Below are 17,545 nucleotides of genomic sequence, written 5' to 3'. Positions count from 1 at the left end.
GCTAGGGGGAAGTAGGAACTGCAGGAAAGACTCTTGCTGCTTGGAAGGTGAGAGGGACACTACTGCGAACACTTACCCAAGACTGCGCTAAACGCTTCACGGGCCTTGGTCTCACAGACACTACTCAGGACAGATGTGTTACCCCCGTCAGCATCACTCAGGGCCAAAGGTGCCTTCCTGCTGTGCCCAACAACAGCTAAGGCATCTCCATCCTACAAGGGCAGGCGTGTCTGTAGGAGCTGTGTGTCTGTCAGCCATTCGCAGTCAGGTGCTGGCTGCTGTCTCATTACTAATTCTACTGAGATGGAAGATAACAATATTGACCCTGGAAAGGAATAACCTTTGAACCCATATATAACATTTTATGAATCTGGTGATTATAAACCTTACCAGAAACACATTTTAAAGAAGGGCTAAGTACTACTATCAACTTTCACATTTGTCATTTTTTCAAAACTTAAAAAGAGTTTTGCCACCACTACCAGTTAATTAAAACAGGGCCTTTCTAAAAAGAAATGATTAGATCTGCCTAAAATTAAACTTCAGAGATCCCTAGGGGTGTGTACAACTTTTCTTCCGAAATAGGTATGCCTGACACTGTTTGTCCCCGTTAAATTTTAGCATTCCCAATGACCACTGGGCAACAAGGCATCATTTGGAACCAGTACCAACTAGTTTGCTAAGCCCACTGATGACGTGGTTCCCCAGCGCAAATGGGAATCTTTTTGTTCATTTAACAAATACGTTTTGAACACCTACTATGTGCCTGGAAATAAACAAAAGGGCCCAACTCTTGTGGGAACCTCACGGCAGTGCCAGGGTCCGCTGTCGGGGAAGGTGGTTCACTAATGCCTGCCTAGGGATCATGACAAAACACAAGGGAGAGATTCAAAGAGGACAGGGCAGACTTCCTTGGGGTCAGGGTTATGGGATACCTGTCCATCAACGCAGTGCTAACTGACCCCCAACTCAGCTACTTCGGCAGGGGCAGGCCGCAGATGTCCCCCCGAGTTGCTGGACCCACACACCATGTCAGGGAACCCACCTCGGTAAAGAGACAGAGAAAACTCTGAGATGCTGCTGCCTTTAGTACGGCTTGTGGCAAGGCACTCTACGTCTCTTGACTCCTAGCATTAAAAAAAAAGGGGGGGCATCCTTCTAGTCCCCCAGTTGAAGCTGAGAATATCTCCTTGCGCAGTTCCTTGGGGGGTAAAGATGCTTTTCTGAGACCTGGGTGAGGCACTCGACCACTGAGTTGACGGGCTAGTCCAGGTCATTGTCCCACCCCTGCCCACCTGTTGGTCTCCTGCCTGAGCTTGCTCAGCTGGAGGCTCAGATGCTGCTGGTGGAGCTGCTGGGGCTGCTGGGGCTGGGCCTCCTGGGCAACTGCTGAAACGGGCCTGCTCCACCCACACGCCACCTGCGCCTCGCTCCCGCGTGGGTCTGCCGGGGCATAGTCCTCTTCTGCCTCATCCGTGTCCTTATCCACCCCTTTGGTCCCTGAGCCAGCCTCAAAGTGGGCTCGGAGCTCTGTGGAATCACGGAAGAAAAGGACCACGGTTCAACAAGGCCAGGGCTTGGTGTAGCTTATGTCCCGGGCCAGCAAATGTGGCTGTTCAGAGGCCGGCCAGGCCAATGCGATGCTCCATCAGGGGACTGCTGACTTTATAAAATGGAGAGGAGACTATTTCACTTAGCTCTGCAGTGAAAAGATGGTCCCCACCACTTCACAGATAAGGAAACAGACTTCAAGGTGTTTAGTTAGCCAAGGGCAGTTTTAAAAAGGGACAAGCGGGCTTCCACCCAGGCCTGTGTTTTTACTACAAACACTTTCCTGCTTGGACTGGGGAATAATGAAGTCCTGGGGTTTAACAAGCCACTCCCAGAAGCTGAGCCTGGGCAGAGTGCATTCAGGGGAGCAGGCAGAGGACAGGGAGGGAGCAAAGTAATGAGAGGAAGGGGCAGTGTTAACCGAAGCGCCACATAGCCTCCCTTCCTAGGAAGAAGGCACCGCGGAAGGAGAATCAACTTGGGTATTAAGCTGCTCTAACATTTCAAAAATAGAGCCTATAAAAAGCCAAAGATTTCTGTAGCTGCCACATGATGATTCTGAGAGAGGAGACTGAGCCGTTAAATCGTCAACCAACTAGGAGGCGTTGCTGAGCACACAAGATGACGCACTGTAGGAGCCAGGCCGTCAGGCTCAGTGCTCCTTTGAGATCCTGAGTTTAGTCTACCTGCGGTGCGTGCTCCTCAGTTATGCCTAGGGGCATGTAAAAATACATCACCAGGAGATGTTCTCAGAATCACAGAATCTCGGCCCTAAAGGGGTCTGTGACATCATTTACTTAATTGCAGAGACGTACATAGCCAAGATGGGAAAGGGAAAGCAACAATTGGTGAGTACAGAGGACCTGTGTGACCTTTTCCATAGCCACCTGAAGTTGACCTTGACCAAAAAGAGGGCCCTTACCTGGGATGAGGATGGTGACTGCAGCCTGCACCGCTCGACGGATGATGTTGTCCATCGCAAACATCCAGTGGGGCCTAATTAAGTGGTTCCTCAAAATTTTATTTACCTACAAATCACAAAAATCCAGATTTCTGGTCCATTGTACTTTTAAGAAATAGTTCTTACTAATTCGAATTTGCTTCTACTCTGAGATAAAGGGTTAACCGTGCTGCCCTGAGTTTCTGCCTGACTTATGTTTCTTCTGGACTGAGTCTTCCTTTAAGCTGACCCCAAGTCACACGGGGGTCTAGGGGACAGGTACAGAGATCGGAGCTACTGCACGGGCCTCTTCATTGTTTATTCAACGAACATTTATGAAGCATCTATGAAACCTCAGGCTCTGTGTTGGGGACTTGAGACACAAAGCTAAGCCAGACACGACCTTGGGCCTGGAGGAACTCACACCTGTTCGGGCAGACCCATAAGCTTAAACCCCACACCTACCCAGCTGGCAGATGCCACTCGTTCCCAAATCCTATACTCCTGCTCTCTGTGGCCATAATGCAATCAGACCAGTCACTTGTATACACATATTCAGTGTTTAGAAAACTGCTGACACTCGGGATTCAGGCGTAAACAGGTGAGAAGAGATGGAGACTACGGGACATGATGGTAATCGAACTCCATGGTCTTGGCTGTGAGCCACTTCAGTGGGCTTCCTACCTTCTGGCATGTTCTCTAGGGCCAAATGGAGCACTTACAGCATCCTGAAATCCAAAGAGTACCAGATGAATCTGACTGATGGACGAGCTGTCAAAGTCCAGGTCCACCTTTAGTTTTGATATCGTGGATGCCATCACCCTGTGGTCCGGGCAGCGGATGAAGTCTCTCAGGATCGCAATTATTTGCTTGATGTGGCCGACTGAGAGATGCAACTCTTCCGAACTCTGATCACCAACCCCCCACCCAAAAAAATCAGTCACTGAGTAATTCAGAGAGAGGGAGGGAAAATCCAAGAAGTACTTTGGGCAACTAGATTAACCAGACTGTCCATTTGCTAATGGAACTGGGGATTTTCCAGGCGAGACACGGGCTCTGGTCCTGGAATTTCCTCCATATCCTTCCTGTTAGAGGGTTATGTGGCCCCCTTCTCCTCTCTGGCCCACAAACAACAGAACTAAGCCCCTCAAGGAATGGTCTGCCATCCTGTTTAACCCCTTGTAAACCACCCTCCACCCCCAACAGGCCTTGTCACAAGGCACAGTTCATAGGGGGCAGTGGCCTCTTGCTAGAAGGACCTTTTCCCATCCAAAATGAGTTAAAACTCAAACATTTCCATCCGTAACCTTTCTTCCTAAAGCGGCTGTTCTCCCAGCTTCTGAGGGCAACTGGTGCAGCTGGGGGTTAACTGGGCTTTGTGCTGTCATTTGGCTTGTTTTCCACCAGGAGGCAGCACTGCCCCATCAGTGCCTGGTTTCACGGCAGTGTTCCGCAAATGCAAAATCAGGCTTCAATGGAGTCTTTTTTTTTTTTTTGTATTTTCTTTTGTTTTGTTGGAAAAGGGAAGGACGTTGGGAAATACTTAGGGTGGTTCTTGTAACTGTGCAAATGTTCTAGGGTAGCAGGAACACCAGTCCCATTTGGACCTCTTCTGGGACCTGGCCTTGGGCGGAGGGCGTGGGATTGCAGCTCCCGCACTCGGCCTGTACCTGGGCCACGCACTCCTGCAGGTTGGAAGCCACCTGGTTCTGCTCCTCCCAGAGGATTCTGTAGAGGATGGCACGGCGCTCGCTGTCCTTGCGCAGCAGGAAGAGGCCCAGGTCGCTGTCCTCCAGGGACGAGGCTGCGCTCCGGTCCTCTGAGGCCGAGCTCTCATCAGGAACACTGCGGACAAACGCAGGCGACAATCCCCCGCCTCCCAGGGACACCGTGGGGGAGGGGCTGAGAGGTGGCTCCGCCGCAGCCCCACCCTCAGGAAGATGCACCAGTGTTAGGGGCGAGGGGAAAGACGGGGAAAGGAGGGAGGGGGAAGGAGGGGGTAAGAGGGAGAGAATAAGGGGTGACAGGGGAGGAGGAGGAAACAGGAGGGAAGGGGAAGGGGAAGCGACGAGGGGGAGGGGAAGAAGAGGAGAGGGGGAGGGGAGGAAGAGGAGGGGGGAGGGGAAGGGACAGAGAGTGACCTCACTGCCCTCCTCTCTCTCACTGTCAGTGGCCGCCCCGGCTGCCCTGCTGATCGTGCAGAAAGGAAGCAAAAGCCCTTCGCGGCCATCTGGTTTACACCTGGGAGGGACTCTGTCCTCCGAGTGGGGGGTGGCCGTACCTGAGCAGGTGGCTGAGCCGATGCGTGGGCGTCTGGGACTTCTGGAAGAACACGTCGGGCTGGGCATCGGAGTGTGGGGAGACCGAGCCATGCTCACTGCTGCTGCTGCCGCCCATCAGCTCTCCCGCCAGGGGCAGGGGCAGCGTGGCGCCCCTGGGACCCTCTGTGCGGGGCAGCCGGGGATGGGGACAGTGAGCCCCAGGCAGCCCCTTGGGCCACGTGACGCACCCAGGGGCCTAAGCCCGCGCTGCTCTAACTGGGGGTGCAAGCGATCACCCAGGGATCCTGGGGAGATGGAGGTTCTGCTTCAGCAGGTCCGGGATGGGCCCGAGACTCCGCATTTCTAACCAGCCCTTCGGACACGCTGAGACAGCGAGTCGCTCTCTGGGTGCAAGATGCTGAGGCACCCTGTCCCAGCTCCCGCCCCATCCACACCGGGACCACTCGTATATCACTGCCCGGTAGGACCTACTGCCCCAGAAGGTGTTGCTTGCTTCGGTGGCCTGCAGGACAGACACCCTTTAACCAAGGTCGGGAGCAGCACAGGGTGACAGGCCAGGCTCCAAAGATGAAGCGCCAGGTTCTGCACCTGGGGAAGACACAAAACCCCAGCCAGGGTACCTCCCACCTCCCTCCCTGGCACAATCCCAAAGGAAAGGCTTTAACGGAGCATTGGGTATGTGAGGTTCATCGCTGTCACCTATGGGGCTCCCTGTGTCTCCGCGTCCCACACCTAATGCACCAGCCCCACCGCTCTTCACAAACACGGGCACCGTGTGGGAAGCTCAGCGCTCGGGAGAGCCGTCACCTCTGCCATCCCAGCAGGCCTCACCTGCCGGCTTAAAAGCAATTCGGTTCTTCTGGCCCTTGTTCACCTGCCTTAAGAAACCCTCTTGGAGCAGTCCAGCAGCGGTGACACGTTTGTGGGGGTCAGGCTCAAAACAGGATAAAACGAAGGCTCTAGCTTCCGCTGAAAGGGTTTCTGGAATCTCAGGGTGAATCTTAAACACGCCCACCTGCAATGAAGGCAGAGGTGACCGATGAGACAGTGTGGTCTCGGGCAAATCCAGGTGTACATACCTTCCACACAAAGCTCCTGTATCTGCCATCCTAGGAGGGGCTGATGATGGATTCCAACAATGGCCTCCATGACTGCTATCCATGTCCTAGCCCCGGCTGGCCTCTGGGGACTTTGCTTTGCCCAGTAGATTGTGGGGGAAGTGATACTGGTGGGGGGTTCAGAGCCTAGGCCTTAAGAGGCCTTGGGGCTTCTGCTCTAGTCCTCTCGGAGCTCTGAGATCACTACGCAGGGAGGACGCCCAGGATGAAAGGCCACGTGTGAGAGGCCCTCTGAGAGCATCGCGCCCTGGCCTCTCAGTCTCTACGCCTTCACAGCCCAAACCTCCAACTTCCAGCTGTAAACCACAGGCAGAGCAAACCTGGAGGCTGGTAACTCAGGGCCCAAGCCCTCATCCCCACGGGGTGCAACTGGCTGAGGGAGGCGGCGCTGCCCTTTCCTGTTCAGGCTCCTGCTGCAATTTCTGCTTCAGCTCCACTGCTGGCTAGCTCATCATCGTCCTGCCGCAGGCTCTCTGTCCCTGCGCCCTGTGGGGGAGGAGTTTGGGCTGAGTCGTCACATCTCACTGTGACACGGGAATGCTTCCACGAGTCCGGCTCATCCATCCTGCGTGACCGTTCCCATCAGGGACGGCTCTCCATTCATCTGAGGAGTTGTCATCTTTAAAGTTCACGGTCTTCTCCTCATCGTCTCCAAGCCCACCCAATGAGCCAGGAGTGGAAGCCATTCTGTCCTCCAGATGCACCCCATTCCCAGCTCCTCGGCAACCATGGGGCTGGCGCGGCCTCCCCTGCCCGCTCAGTGAGACCGGGGCGCTGCCGAGAGCAAACCGCCAGCCTCCGACTTCACAGCCTGAAGTCCCTGCACCAGGGGCGCACCAACCGCTTCTCACACGCTGCTCCTCATGGGCAGGATGGAGAGTTTGGCATTGAGGGGAGGGGGAAATGGGGCATTACTATCCACTGGGCACACATGGCACTTAGATGAATAATTTCTAGCGATCTGCTGTACAGTGCTGGACCTTGACTCAAAAATACTGTTAAGAGGGTAAATCTCATGTTGTGTTCTTACCACAATAACACAACATTTTCAAAAAACGAGTTTTGGATTTTGAGAACACTAAACACTGGATAGAATTCAACCCGCAAGATGTGAAATGCAGGGCACATTCCAGCTGGCACCCCTCGCCTGAGGGGTGGGGATCTAAGGGCACTAGGGGGGTCCAGAGACAAAAACTCAGGACAAGAACTCAGAGAGGAAGGGAGTAGCTTCTCCCCAGGCTCTCAAGAAGAAAAGTGCAAACATGGGCACTACGGTTTTTTTTGTTTTTTTAAAAAATAAATTTATTTATTTTTGGCTGTGTTGGGTCTTCGTTGCTGTGCGTGGCTTTCTCTAGTTGCAGCGAGCGGGGGCTACTCTTCGTTGTGGTGCGCGGGCTTCTCACTGCGGTGGCTTCTCTTGTTGCAGAGCACGGGTTCTAGGCACGCGGGCCTCAGTAGTTGTGGTTCGCGGGCTCTAGAGCACAGGCTCAGTAGTTGTGGCATGCGGGCTTCAGTAGTTGTGGCACGTGGGCTCTGGAGAGCAGGCTCAGTGGTTGTGGTGCACGGGCTTAGTTGCTCCGCGGCATGTGGGATCCTCCCGGACCAGGACTCGAACCCATGTCCCTTGTATTGGCAGGCAGATTCTTAACCATTGCGCCACCAGGGAAGCCCACCAGCTGCTATTTATTCCGAGGCCTGTAACTGAAGCTGCAGGAAGATCTTTGCCAGCCCCAGGTGGCTCCATCCTGGACAGGCATGGAAAGGCTGGAAGGTCACTGCTGCCTGCCAGCCGCGGTGTTCAGGGTCTTGTTGGGATTGCAGGTGCCAGGAGACACTCGTCAACTTGAGATCTTGCCTTTAGGGCTATCTCACAGCTGCTGGGAGGGTGGGAAGCTCAGAGAACCTTCTGCAGGGGCTGGGCTGAGGAGTGCACCAAGGCATCAGAGCACAGGGCGTTCAGAACCCGCTGAGCAGGCTGCACCCAGCTCATGGGCAGAGCCCTGCACTCGGGCCTTTGAGTTCCTTCTGCCGAAGAGACTGAGCCAGAGGGCCTGGCAAGGATGCAGGCGGGGAGGCTGTGGGGCTGACAGGCCTGGGAGGCCACCAGGCTTGGTAGAGAAGCAGGAAGAAAGGCCTCTGGAATCACGTTCCATCAGGCTGCTTCCATGTACTGTGACCTTGTCATCCGTAAGCAGTGGCCACTTAGCCTTCTGGGACCCTGCTCTCTTCCTTCTTATCTTTGGGGCAAACAAAAGTGCTCCGCGGAAGGTCAGTGCTGGTAACGACCTCTGAAGGCTACAGCTGCTCTTCAACTTCTCCAAGCGTCCACGGAGCCAGAAGCCGCAGACCTGACCTCGGATACACTGGCTGTCCTCGCATCAGCTTCCCTTGGGCTCGCAAGCAACCACGTCCCTTCCCAAGGGAGCATGTCCAGTGTAAAGCCCCACCCAGTCAGTCAGGGCCAGTCAGTACCACGTGGGCCTCAACACACGGGTCACCCTTCCTGTCAGCTCTGGGAAGGCTTTTAGAAGGACAAAGGAGACAGCATCTGATACCCAAAGATCCTCCTCTCCAAATCTAGACAGAAAGCTGTCCTCCAAAGACACACCCAACACGGCCCTTGAGCCTTACCCAGTGTAAGAGCGCGTACAGATTAACTAAGAAGCTTAACTCCCTCAGTTGGAAAGAAAGAAAGAGATACCCCCCACCTTTCTTAGAGCATTCACTTTAGAAAACCTGTCATTCTAAGTTCTGTGTCTCTCTTCGAGATATATGTAAACCTTTTTAAAAGCCAAATAAGCCTCTTGCCAGAAATATCTTTCTCAAGGACCTGGGAGCCATCTCTTTGGAATGCCACCGCCGAGGAAGGTAGCGCTCCAATTTCCGGGTTTCTGTGGGAAAGCAGGAGCCTAACTTCAGTGGAGCCTTTTGCTCCAGAACTACGTCCCGTCCTAAAGGTTTGAGAAGTTGATCTTTCCTTTGGGTAAAGCCAATTAGCTAACACAAGTGGTCACTCTAGTTGTCAGGGGAACCTCGGGTGAACTCCTGTGACCAGTGGTGCTGTCTAGTCCTTGCACCTGAGGACTAGTCAGCATTTCTCTTCAGAACACGGATGTAAAGGGCTGCATCTGCTTGGCTAGAGGAAAGGCTGAGTTCCGCTTTCCAGTCTCTTAGCGCTCCACTCTCTTGTGCCTGTGACGCACATCACATTCTGATTTTATGCTTATTCAAAAACAAAACAAAACAAAACAACCTGTATGCTTTCTCTTCCACCTTTGTGGAGAGGTTTCTGGATTGGGAGATTTTTGATTTGAATTCTCGCTCTCCAACACCAGCAACCTAAACCATCCAACATGTCTTACTTTGAACATGGCTGCCTGCGGTTCACCGAGCTCATGGAACGGAGGCCTGCTGGTGGCCATCTCAATGACGGTGCAGCCCAGGGCCCAGATATCAGCCGGGGCACCATACCCACGAGGTCCTCGATCAATAATCTCGGCGCCATGTACTGCAGAGTGCCTATTGGGAAAAAATACAACAAAGATGGTGGGTACCATATTGTTTAAAAACTAAGTGGACCATTAGTAAACGAGTGTGTGAACTTTAACTCTCGTATTAATGACACACGGGGGCCGGTCTCATGCGTAAATGATGTCACTGCATCTCTTCTTTGACCAGACACATGCAAATGCCTTTCTTTAACACTAGTCAGCGTTGACAGAGGATCACTCAGCCCCTCGAAGGATAAATGGGCCCAATCTAATTCAATCAACACATATTAGTGCATGGCAGATACAGGAGGACCAGAATGTAAGAAATGTGGTGCCTGACCTTTAGACACTGCCCAGTGGAGGAGACGTGGTGACGAGGAGGGTGGCGACAAGGAGGGTGGTGACGAGGAGGGTGGTGACGAGGAGGGTGGTGACGAGGAGGGTGGCAGTGGTGATGGTGAATGTAGGAAGTGCTCTAACAGGTATACACAGAAGGCGCTGAGAACATGGATGGAAAAGTGCTTGATTCTGCCTGATTTGAGTCAGGGGAAGCTCTAGCTGTGTCAATTTGGGTCTCTGAGAAATAATACCAAGTCAGAATTAGACATACAAGAGATTTACTGCGAGAAGGGGTATGACGGATAAAGGGGGAGGGAGCAGGCTGGGCAGGGGGAGCTGTCAGACTGCAGTGCAGGTCTGACCCCTGCGAAAGGAGCGGGAAGGAAGCATCTTGATGGCAGAGCACCTCTGAGACAGCTTTGGCCAGGCCACCGGGGAGGCCCTGACCCAAAGCTGCCCACGGGAAGAGCGCCACACTGTGTCTAGTACCCTCACCATGCTCGGTCATTGGCCAGGAGCAGGCAGGGCAAAGCATGACCTTGCCATGAACATGGTGGCCAATCTAAACGGGTGGCGGCTGGGCCGCCAGTGAAGTAGACTCCCGCCGCGAGGCTCGAAGAGGCGGACAAAGGAACAGGAGAACTTCTGGGCAAGGTGAAGAGCTCGAGCCAAAGCCCGTGGGCGTGAAGTATAGAGTGGACCCAGGAGCGCTGTGTGTTCTGAAGGTTCTGGCTTTGGACTTTCTCCTGTGGATCACGAGCCACCAGGGGCTGCCACAGGGAAGGTGGTGATCAGGGAGGGGAAGGGGTTGCTGGAGAGATGGGGCAGGGAGGTCAATCAAGGGCGCTAAGAGTAAAATCTTTGGTTTCCCTTGAAACTAATCCTGAGGCAAGAGGCAAGGGGAATGTGGAAGCAACAGCAGCAGATGCTATGTGCTGGCAAAGAGGTTTATAATAAACAGCCAACTCAGAAATGATACTGGCCATGGTGTGAATAGAGAACACTGAGGCACAGAGAAATTCCAGTCTCTGCCTCAAGATCACAAAACCAAAGTAGGTTTCCTGAGTCTTGATCAATGCAAATAAAGGGCTCATTGGTTAAAATAAGCTTGGAGATGCTACCTACTACATCCTCCTCCTCTTGAACATCCAATGTCTTACCAGCTTGTTTCTTTCCCATGAGCATTTTAAAGGCTCTAGGACAGCTCCGACCAATAGGATGTTCTGCAATAATGGAAATGTTCTATTCTGTGCAGTTCAGTATGGTAGCCACTAGCCACGTAGCACTGCTGGGCTCTTGAAATGTGGCCGGTGACACTGAAGAAATGAATTTAAATTAAAAAAATTTTAAATTTTATTTCATTCTTCCTAATTTAAAGTTAAATATACATTAGGTTGTATCAGTGAGTGCAAGAAATCAGCAGGGCAAAAATGATGGCTTTGGTCTCCCGAGCTGAAAGCCTGGTGGGCAAGTGTTTGGTTGGCTGCAGGGTTGGGCGAGATGGAGGCTCGTAGCACTTGTTGCAGTGTCAGGAAATCTCAGAGCCCCAGGAAGGGAACTTTCAGTGACACCACATCCCCTACAGGCTCCTACTACAGTGAACAACAGAGAGAGAGGCCTTGGCAGGGAATGTGCCTTCTAACTAACCCATAATTCATTAACTTAGGAAAGACGTGACGCTGTGCTGTTTATTAGGCTGTTATCTCTCAGCTCTGCTATGCTGGGTCTGGGACTGTGCAAACCACATTTCTGCCTTGTCTGCTGCTCCCTGGTGGGTTGGGAGGGGTTGGAGGGAGAGAGCATGCCTGTGCACAAGCGACAGGAAGGAGAGGTTGGTTAGCAAGCGTCACTTTGGACCCTCAGGTGGTTCCAGTAGCAGCGCTTGGCTCATTCCCAGCTTTTTTGTCCCCCCCCCCCACTTCCAGAACCGGCCCCCTCAGAGTTACGTGCTCCAGCCCAGTGGCATCCCCCACTGAAAGGTTTGAATCCCACCCTCCCCTTTGCTCCCTCAGGCCCTAGGGATGTAGGCTGCTTTCTGATAACTCAGTCCCAGGAAACAGTTCTTTCAACTAAATTCTCTCTGTAAAAATAACTGGGGTGATTTCAATTTTCCTGCCTGGATCCTAATATAATCTCTAAAAGTTAATTCTTAAAAAAGAAAATAAACTTAGAAAGTTATGCAGCAGTAGAAAATAGCACTAAACCAAATTGCAATGGCTTATTGACCCTGACTGAATAACTGTCCTTAGTACAACTGTTTCACAATTGGAGGATTAGTCTGCTTAATGCTAAATTTGGAGATTTTCTTTATATGGAACCATAGTGAACATCACTCTTTCTAAAGGTAGGGACTTAGCAATGACATCCATATTAGTTATTTACTGCTATATAATAAATTACCCCAAAGAAAAATGGAGCTGGATGAATCAGGCTCCCTGACTTGAGACTATACTACAAAGCTACAGTAATCAAGACAGTATGGTACTGGCACAAAAACAGAAACACAGATCAAGGGAACAGGATAGAAAGCCCAGAGATAAACCCACGCACCTATGGTCAACTAATCTGTGACAAAGGAGGCGAGGAAATACAATGGAGAAAAGACAGTCTCTTCAATAAGTGGTGCTGGGAAAACTGGACAGCTACATGTAAAAGAATGAAATAGAACACTCCCTAACACCATCCACAAAAATAAACTCAAAACGTATTAAAGACTTAAATGTAAGGTCAGACACAATAAAACTCTTAGAGGAAAACATAGGCAGAACACTCTTTGACATAAATCGCAACAAGATCTTTTTTGACCCATATCGTAATGAAAATAAAAACAAAAATAAACAAATGGGGTCTAACTAAACTTAAAAGCTTTTGCACAACAAAGGAAACCATAAACAAAACAAAAAGACAACCCTCAGAATGGGAGAAAATATTTGCAAATGAAGCGACCAACAAGGGATTAATCTCCAAAATATACAAACAGCTCATGCAGCTCAATATCAAAAAAACAAACAACCCAATCAAAAAATGGGCATAAGATCTAAATTGACATTTCTCCAAAGAAGACACACAAATGGCCAACAAACACATGAAAAGATGCTCAACATCACTAATCATTAGAGAAATGCAAATCAAAACTACAATGAGGTATAACCTCACACCGGTCAGAATGGCCATCATCAAGAAGTCTACAAACAATAAATGCTGGAGAGGGTGTGGAGAAAAGGGAACCCTTTTGCACTGTTGGTAGGAATGTACATTGGTATAGCCACTATAGAGAACAGTATGGAGATTCCTTAAAAAACTAACAATAGAACTACCGTATGACCCAGCAATCCCACTCCAGGGCATATACCCAGAGAAAACCATAATTCGAAAAGATACATGCACCCCAATGTTCACTGCAGCACTATTTACAATAGCCAGGACATGGAAGTAACCTAAATGTCCATCAACAGAGGAATGGATAAAGAATATTTGGTACATATATACAATGGAATATTACTCAGCCATAAAAAAGAACAAAATAATGCCATTTGCAGCAACATGATGGGCATAGAGATTGTCATACTGAGTAAAGTTAAGCCAGACAGAGAAAGACAAATATCATACGATATTGCTTATATGCAGAGTTTAAAATAAGGGTACAAATGAACCAAAACAGAAGTAGAGTCACAGATGTAGAAAACAAACTTATGGTTGCCAGGGGATAAGGGGGAGAGGAATAAATTGGGAGATTGGGATCGACATATACACACTACGATATATAAAACAGATAACTAATAAGGACCTACTGTATAGCACAGGGAACTCTATTCAGTACTCTGTAATGGCCTATATGGGAAAAGAATCTTAAAAAAAGAGTGGATATATGTATAACTGATTCACTTTGCTGTACAGGTGGAACTAACACAACATTGTAAATAAACTATACTCCAGTAAAAAAAAAAGTAACTTATTGCATGCTAGGAAAAAAAGAAGTTACCCCAAACGTTAGCAGTTTAAAACAACAGTTATGATCTCACACAGTTTCTAATGATTGGAATGTAGGGCTGGTTATGTAACAGCTGGGCCGGGTAGATCTGGCCCAGGGTCTTTCATCAGACTGCAGCCAAGGTGTTGGCTGGGGCTGCAGTCATCTGAAGGCTAGACTGGGGCTGGAGGATTCACTTCCAAGCTCACAGGGGTGTTGGGAAGAGCCTTTGTTTTCTCGCCACATGGGATCCTCCATAAGGCTGCTTAAAATACGGCTTCCCCCAGAGCGTGTAATCCAAGAGAAAGCAAGAGGAAAGCCGCGCTGCCTTCTCTGGCCTAGCCTCCAGGTCACACACCGCCACTCTGTCCTAATCTATTCATTAGAAGCAAGCCACTAAGTCCGGGCAGTGTTCAACGGGAAGGGAATACAAACAAGGCTGTGAATACCAGGAGGTGAGGGTCACTGGGGGCCATCTTGGAGGCTTCTGGCCACAACATGTGACTTTCAACTGGCACTCAATGGCTTACAAAGCAGCTCCACGTAGCACTGTCCATCTGACTCTCACAACTCCATAAGCACGGGCAGAAGAGGTATGATGTACTGTTGCTCCCATTTTACATATGGGGAAACCAAGGCTCAGAGAAGCTAGGGAATTCATTCAAGCTAAAGCCCAGGTCTTCTGTCTTCAAAGTTGGAGCTACACACCATGACATCCCTGATCTAAGTAATGGATCCAGGAGAAGCACAACTGAAGAAAAAGCTGCCTGATTAAGAGCAGCTGATGCAAGAACTTCCAAAGCCATAATGTGACTTCTTTCCATGTAACTTTCTTTCCGTATTAGGCCCAGGGCAGTAATAGCGAACTGGGTGCTCCATTTTATTTACTACTGTATTCATAGGGAAACCATCCAGTCACAGCAAGCAGCCAACGATGAGAGACAGATCCCCACAACTATTTCCAAGAGTCAAGGGGCCAACCCGGGGCAGCGTGCACGTTGTGGGTGTACATCAGCTGTACCAAAGACTGGCTTCTGTGGAGAAAACCAAGTGAAGATGCCATGGAGGTGGGGGAGCAAATGAATGGAGAGATCCTGGAAATGTTGCTCGCCTTAAATCTGGCTCTCTTAGGGGTTTCCTATGGTCCCTCAGGTATCTACACGGGTGCAGTGGTGCAGAGTTCAGGACAAGGTGATCAGGAGACCCACAGGCGTCAACCCAGTCCCCTTGGGACATGAAATCCATTGGGGGCTCCTGGACAACGGCCCAAGAAGGATTTTCAAATTATCAGCAAAGAAAAGACATGACACGGGACGATAATTTAGGAGTTTCGACTGAGGGGCCAAGATATGATCTGGATACCAAGACAAGGGGTGAGAGAGGGACCACAGACGCATGTTTCTACGGCGGTCTCAGATAACTGGTTACACAAGCCGTGGGCCCCCAGCCCAGGGGCCTCCCACCCAGATCAGGGGTTAAAAGGGGTGAGAGAGCAGAGCCTGCGCTGGGAGGTGTACCCTCTCTCATTACAGGTGTTGGGGAGGAGCTGTCCCCAGAAGCGTGTGGGCCCATGGCGACTCAAGCAACTCAACATCCACCCAGGATAAGTGCACTTGAAAGGAGGCCACACATGTTTGCACCTTCTACAGTCCCCTTGAGACGGTGTTAGAGCCCAAAGTTTCCACATTTAATATTAATAAAGTAGCAAAAAGAGAAGTAAGGTGCAGCTTTCCTTGCCCCCGGGGTCACCCCAGTTGTCCTGCCCAAGGGATGGGTCTGGAGGGAGGGGCCACCACTTCCTCCCAACCCAGAGCCTGTGAGGGCTCCTCACTGGGCCCACTCAGAGCTCCATATGTATGTGTCCCCTGCAAAGAAGCTGCACAGAGGACTGGTTCCCATGGGAGCAAAAGCAGCTGACAGCAGCAGAGTGGGGACCATATGGTCTGGGAATATCACCGCACCCTCTTGACAGCGGGTAAAAAAGGGACACCAGATGCAAAACCCGTTGCAGAAATATTGCTTTAGTCTCTTGTTTGTTTTTTGGGTTTTTTTGGCCATGCGGCTTGCGGGATCTTAGTTCTCCAACCAGGGATTGAACCCGGGCCCTTGGCAGTGAAAGTGCAGAGTCCTAACCACTGGACCACCAGAGAGTTCCCTGCTTTAGGGTCAGTCTGCCTGCCTGTCTGTCTATCTATCTATTTATTTATTTTTGGCTGGGTTGGGTCTTTGTTGCTGCGTGCGGGCTTTCTCTAGTTGCGGCGAGAGGGGGGAATACTCTTCGTTGAGGTGTGCGGGCTTCTCACTGCGGTGGCTTCTCTTGGTGCAGAGCACGGGCTCCAGGTGCGCGGGCTTCAGTAGTTGTGGCACGCGGGCTCAGTAGTTGTGGCTCACGGGCTCTAGAGCGCAGGCTCGGTAGTTGTGGCGCACGGGCTTAGTTGCTCTGCGGCATGTAGGATCTTCCCAGACCAGGGCTCGAACCCGTGTCCCCTGCATTGGCAGGCGGATTCTTAACCACTACGCCACAGGGTCTTTTTTAAAAGGAATCCTGCCCAAAGACAGCCTTCCAGGCCTGGTTCCCTCAGTAGAAAAAGATGGAGGGGTAGTTATAATGTGCAGGGTAAGAGACCAGGGTGAGGAAGCAAGGTGTAGTCAGCCAAAGGAGAGGCCCCTGTCCCGGACACGGGAGTTATATTCAGAGGGGTCCGGCAGCAAAGAGTTAATAGCAACCATCAGCCAGACCCAGAGCACAGGAAGCCAGCTTAGAACAGTGCTAGTCAGGTGACAACTTTCTGCCCCTCTTCTCTCCTGTCCACATCTGGTGAGGAGGGAAAGAGGTGAGGGAGGGAGCAAAGACCGACACCCCGACCAGTGGGGACGGGGAGAGGAGTCCACCCTTTAAATGAGGACGAGCGTGTGGATGAGTACAGGCAGAGCCCGGAGATACTGCAGGTTCGGTTCTAGACCACCATAATAAAGCGAATATGGCAATAAAATGAGTCTGGAATTTTCCGGTTTCCTAGTGCATGTAAAAGTTATGTTCACACTATACTGTGGTCTATTAAGTGTGCAGTAGCATTATACCTAAAAAAACAACATACAGACCTAAATTAAATAATACTTTATTTCTAGGGACTTCCCTGGTGGCGCAGTGGATAAGCCTCTGTGTTCCCAATGCAGGGGGCCTGGGTTCGATCCCTAGTCAGGGAACTAGAGCCCACGTGCATGCCGCAACTAAGAATTCACATGCCACAACTAAGGAGTCTGCGCTCCACAACGAAGGAGCTGGCAAGCCACAACTGAGCTGATGAGCTGCAACTAAGGAGCCCGTGAGCCGCAATGAGGGAGCCCGCCTGCCACAACTAAGAGCCAGTACAACTAAATAAATAATACTTTATTGCTAAAAAGATGCTCACCATCATCTAACAATGCAGGATTGCCACAAACCAATTTGTAAAAAAAAAAAAAAAAAGCACTATCTGCGAAGCGCAACAAAGCAAAGCGCAATTAAACAAGGCGCGCCTGTGTATCCGCCGGAACCCTTTCAATGACTGGATTCAGACTTCGTTTGCTTCTCAAAGTGCCATTAAGACTTTCCCTTTGTTTCTCCAAAGACGACATACAGATGGCCAACAAACACATGAAAAGATGCTCAACATCACTAATCATTAGTGATTTTACATATTACATAATATGCATGCTCTTACATATTATATATCCTCTAACAATTTTATTTCCATTATACCCTATGGTCGCTCCATTAGATCACGAGCTTAATCACCATGCCGCGTGAAACCAGCAACCCGCTCGGCAGGGATCCCCCTTCTCGCACCGGGCCCATATCTCGTGGGGGTAGC

General features: G+C 50.6%; 1 protein-coding gene across 1 annotated transcript in view; it reads right to left on the bottom strand.

Moving 5' to 3' along the window:
- MAP3K15 (mitogen-activated protein kinase kinase kinase 15) overlaps positions 1–17,545 on the bottom strand; it is a 47,409-nt gene that overhangs the window by 3,047 nt on the left and 26,817 nt on the right. The window contains 8 exon segments of the mRNA XM_027096181.1: positions 1,296–1,530; positions 2,474–2,579; positions 3,214–3,399; positions 4,162–4,336; positions 4,773–4,935; positions 5,605–5,788; positions 9,254–9,387; positions 9,390–9,410. Coding sequence (XP_026951982.1) covers positions 1,296–1,530; positions 2,474–2,579; positions 3,214–3,399; positions 4,162–4,336; positions 4,773–4,935; positions 5,605–5,788; positions 9,254–9,387; positions 9,390–9,410 — 1,204 coding nt within the window.

Source organism: Aethalodelphis obliquidens, unplaced genomic scaffold, assembly GCF_003676395.1.
Source record: "Aethalodelphis obliquidens isolate GAN/ISIS:26980383/991018 unplaced genomic scaffold, ASM367639v1 scaffold99, whole genome shotgun sequence".
Lineage (NCBI taxonomy): Eukaryota > Metazoa > Chordata > Mammalia > Artiodactyla > Delphinidae > Aethalodelphis > Aethalodelphis obliquidens.
This window is presented reverse-complemented; position numbering and strand designations above follow the sequence as displayed.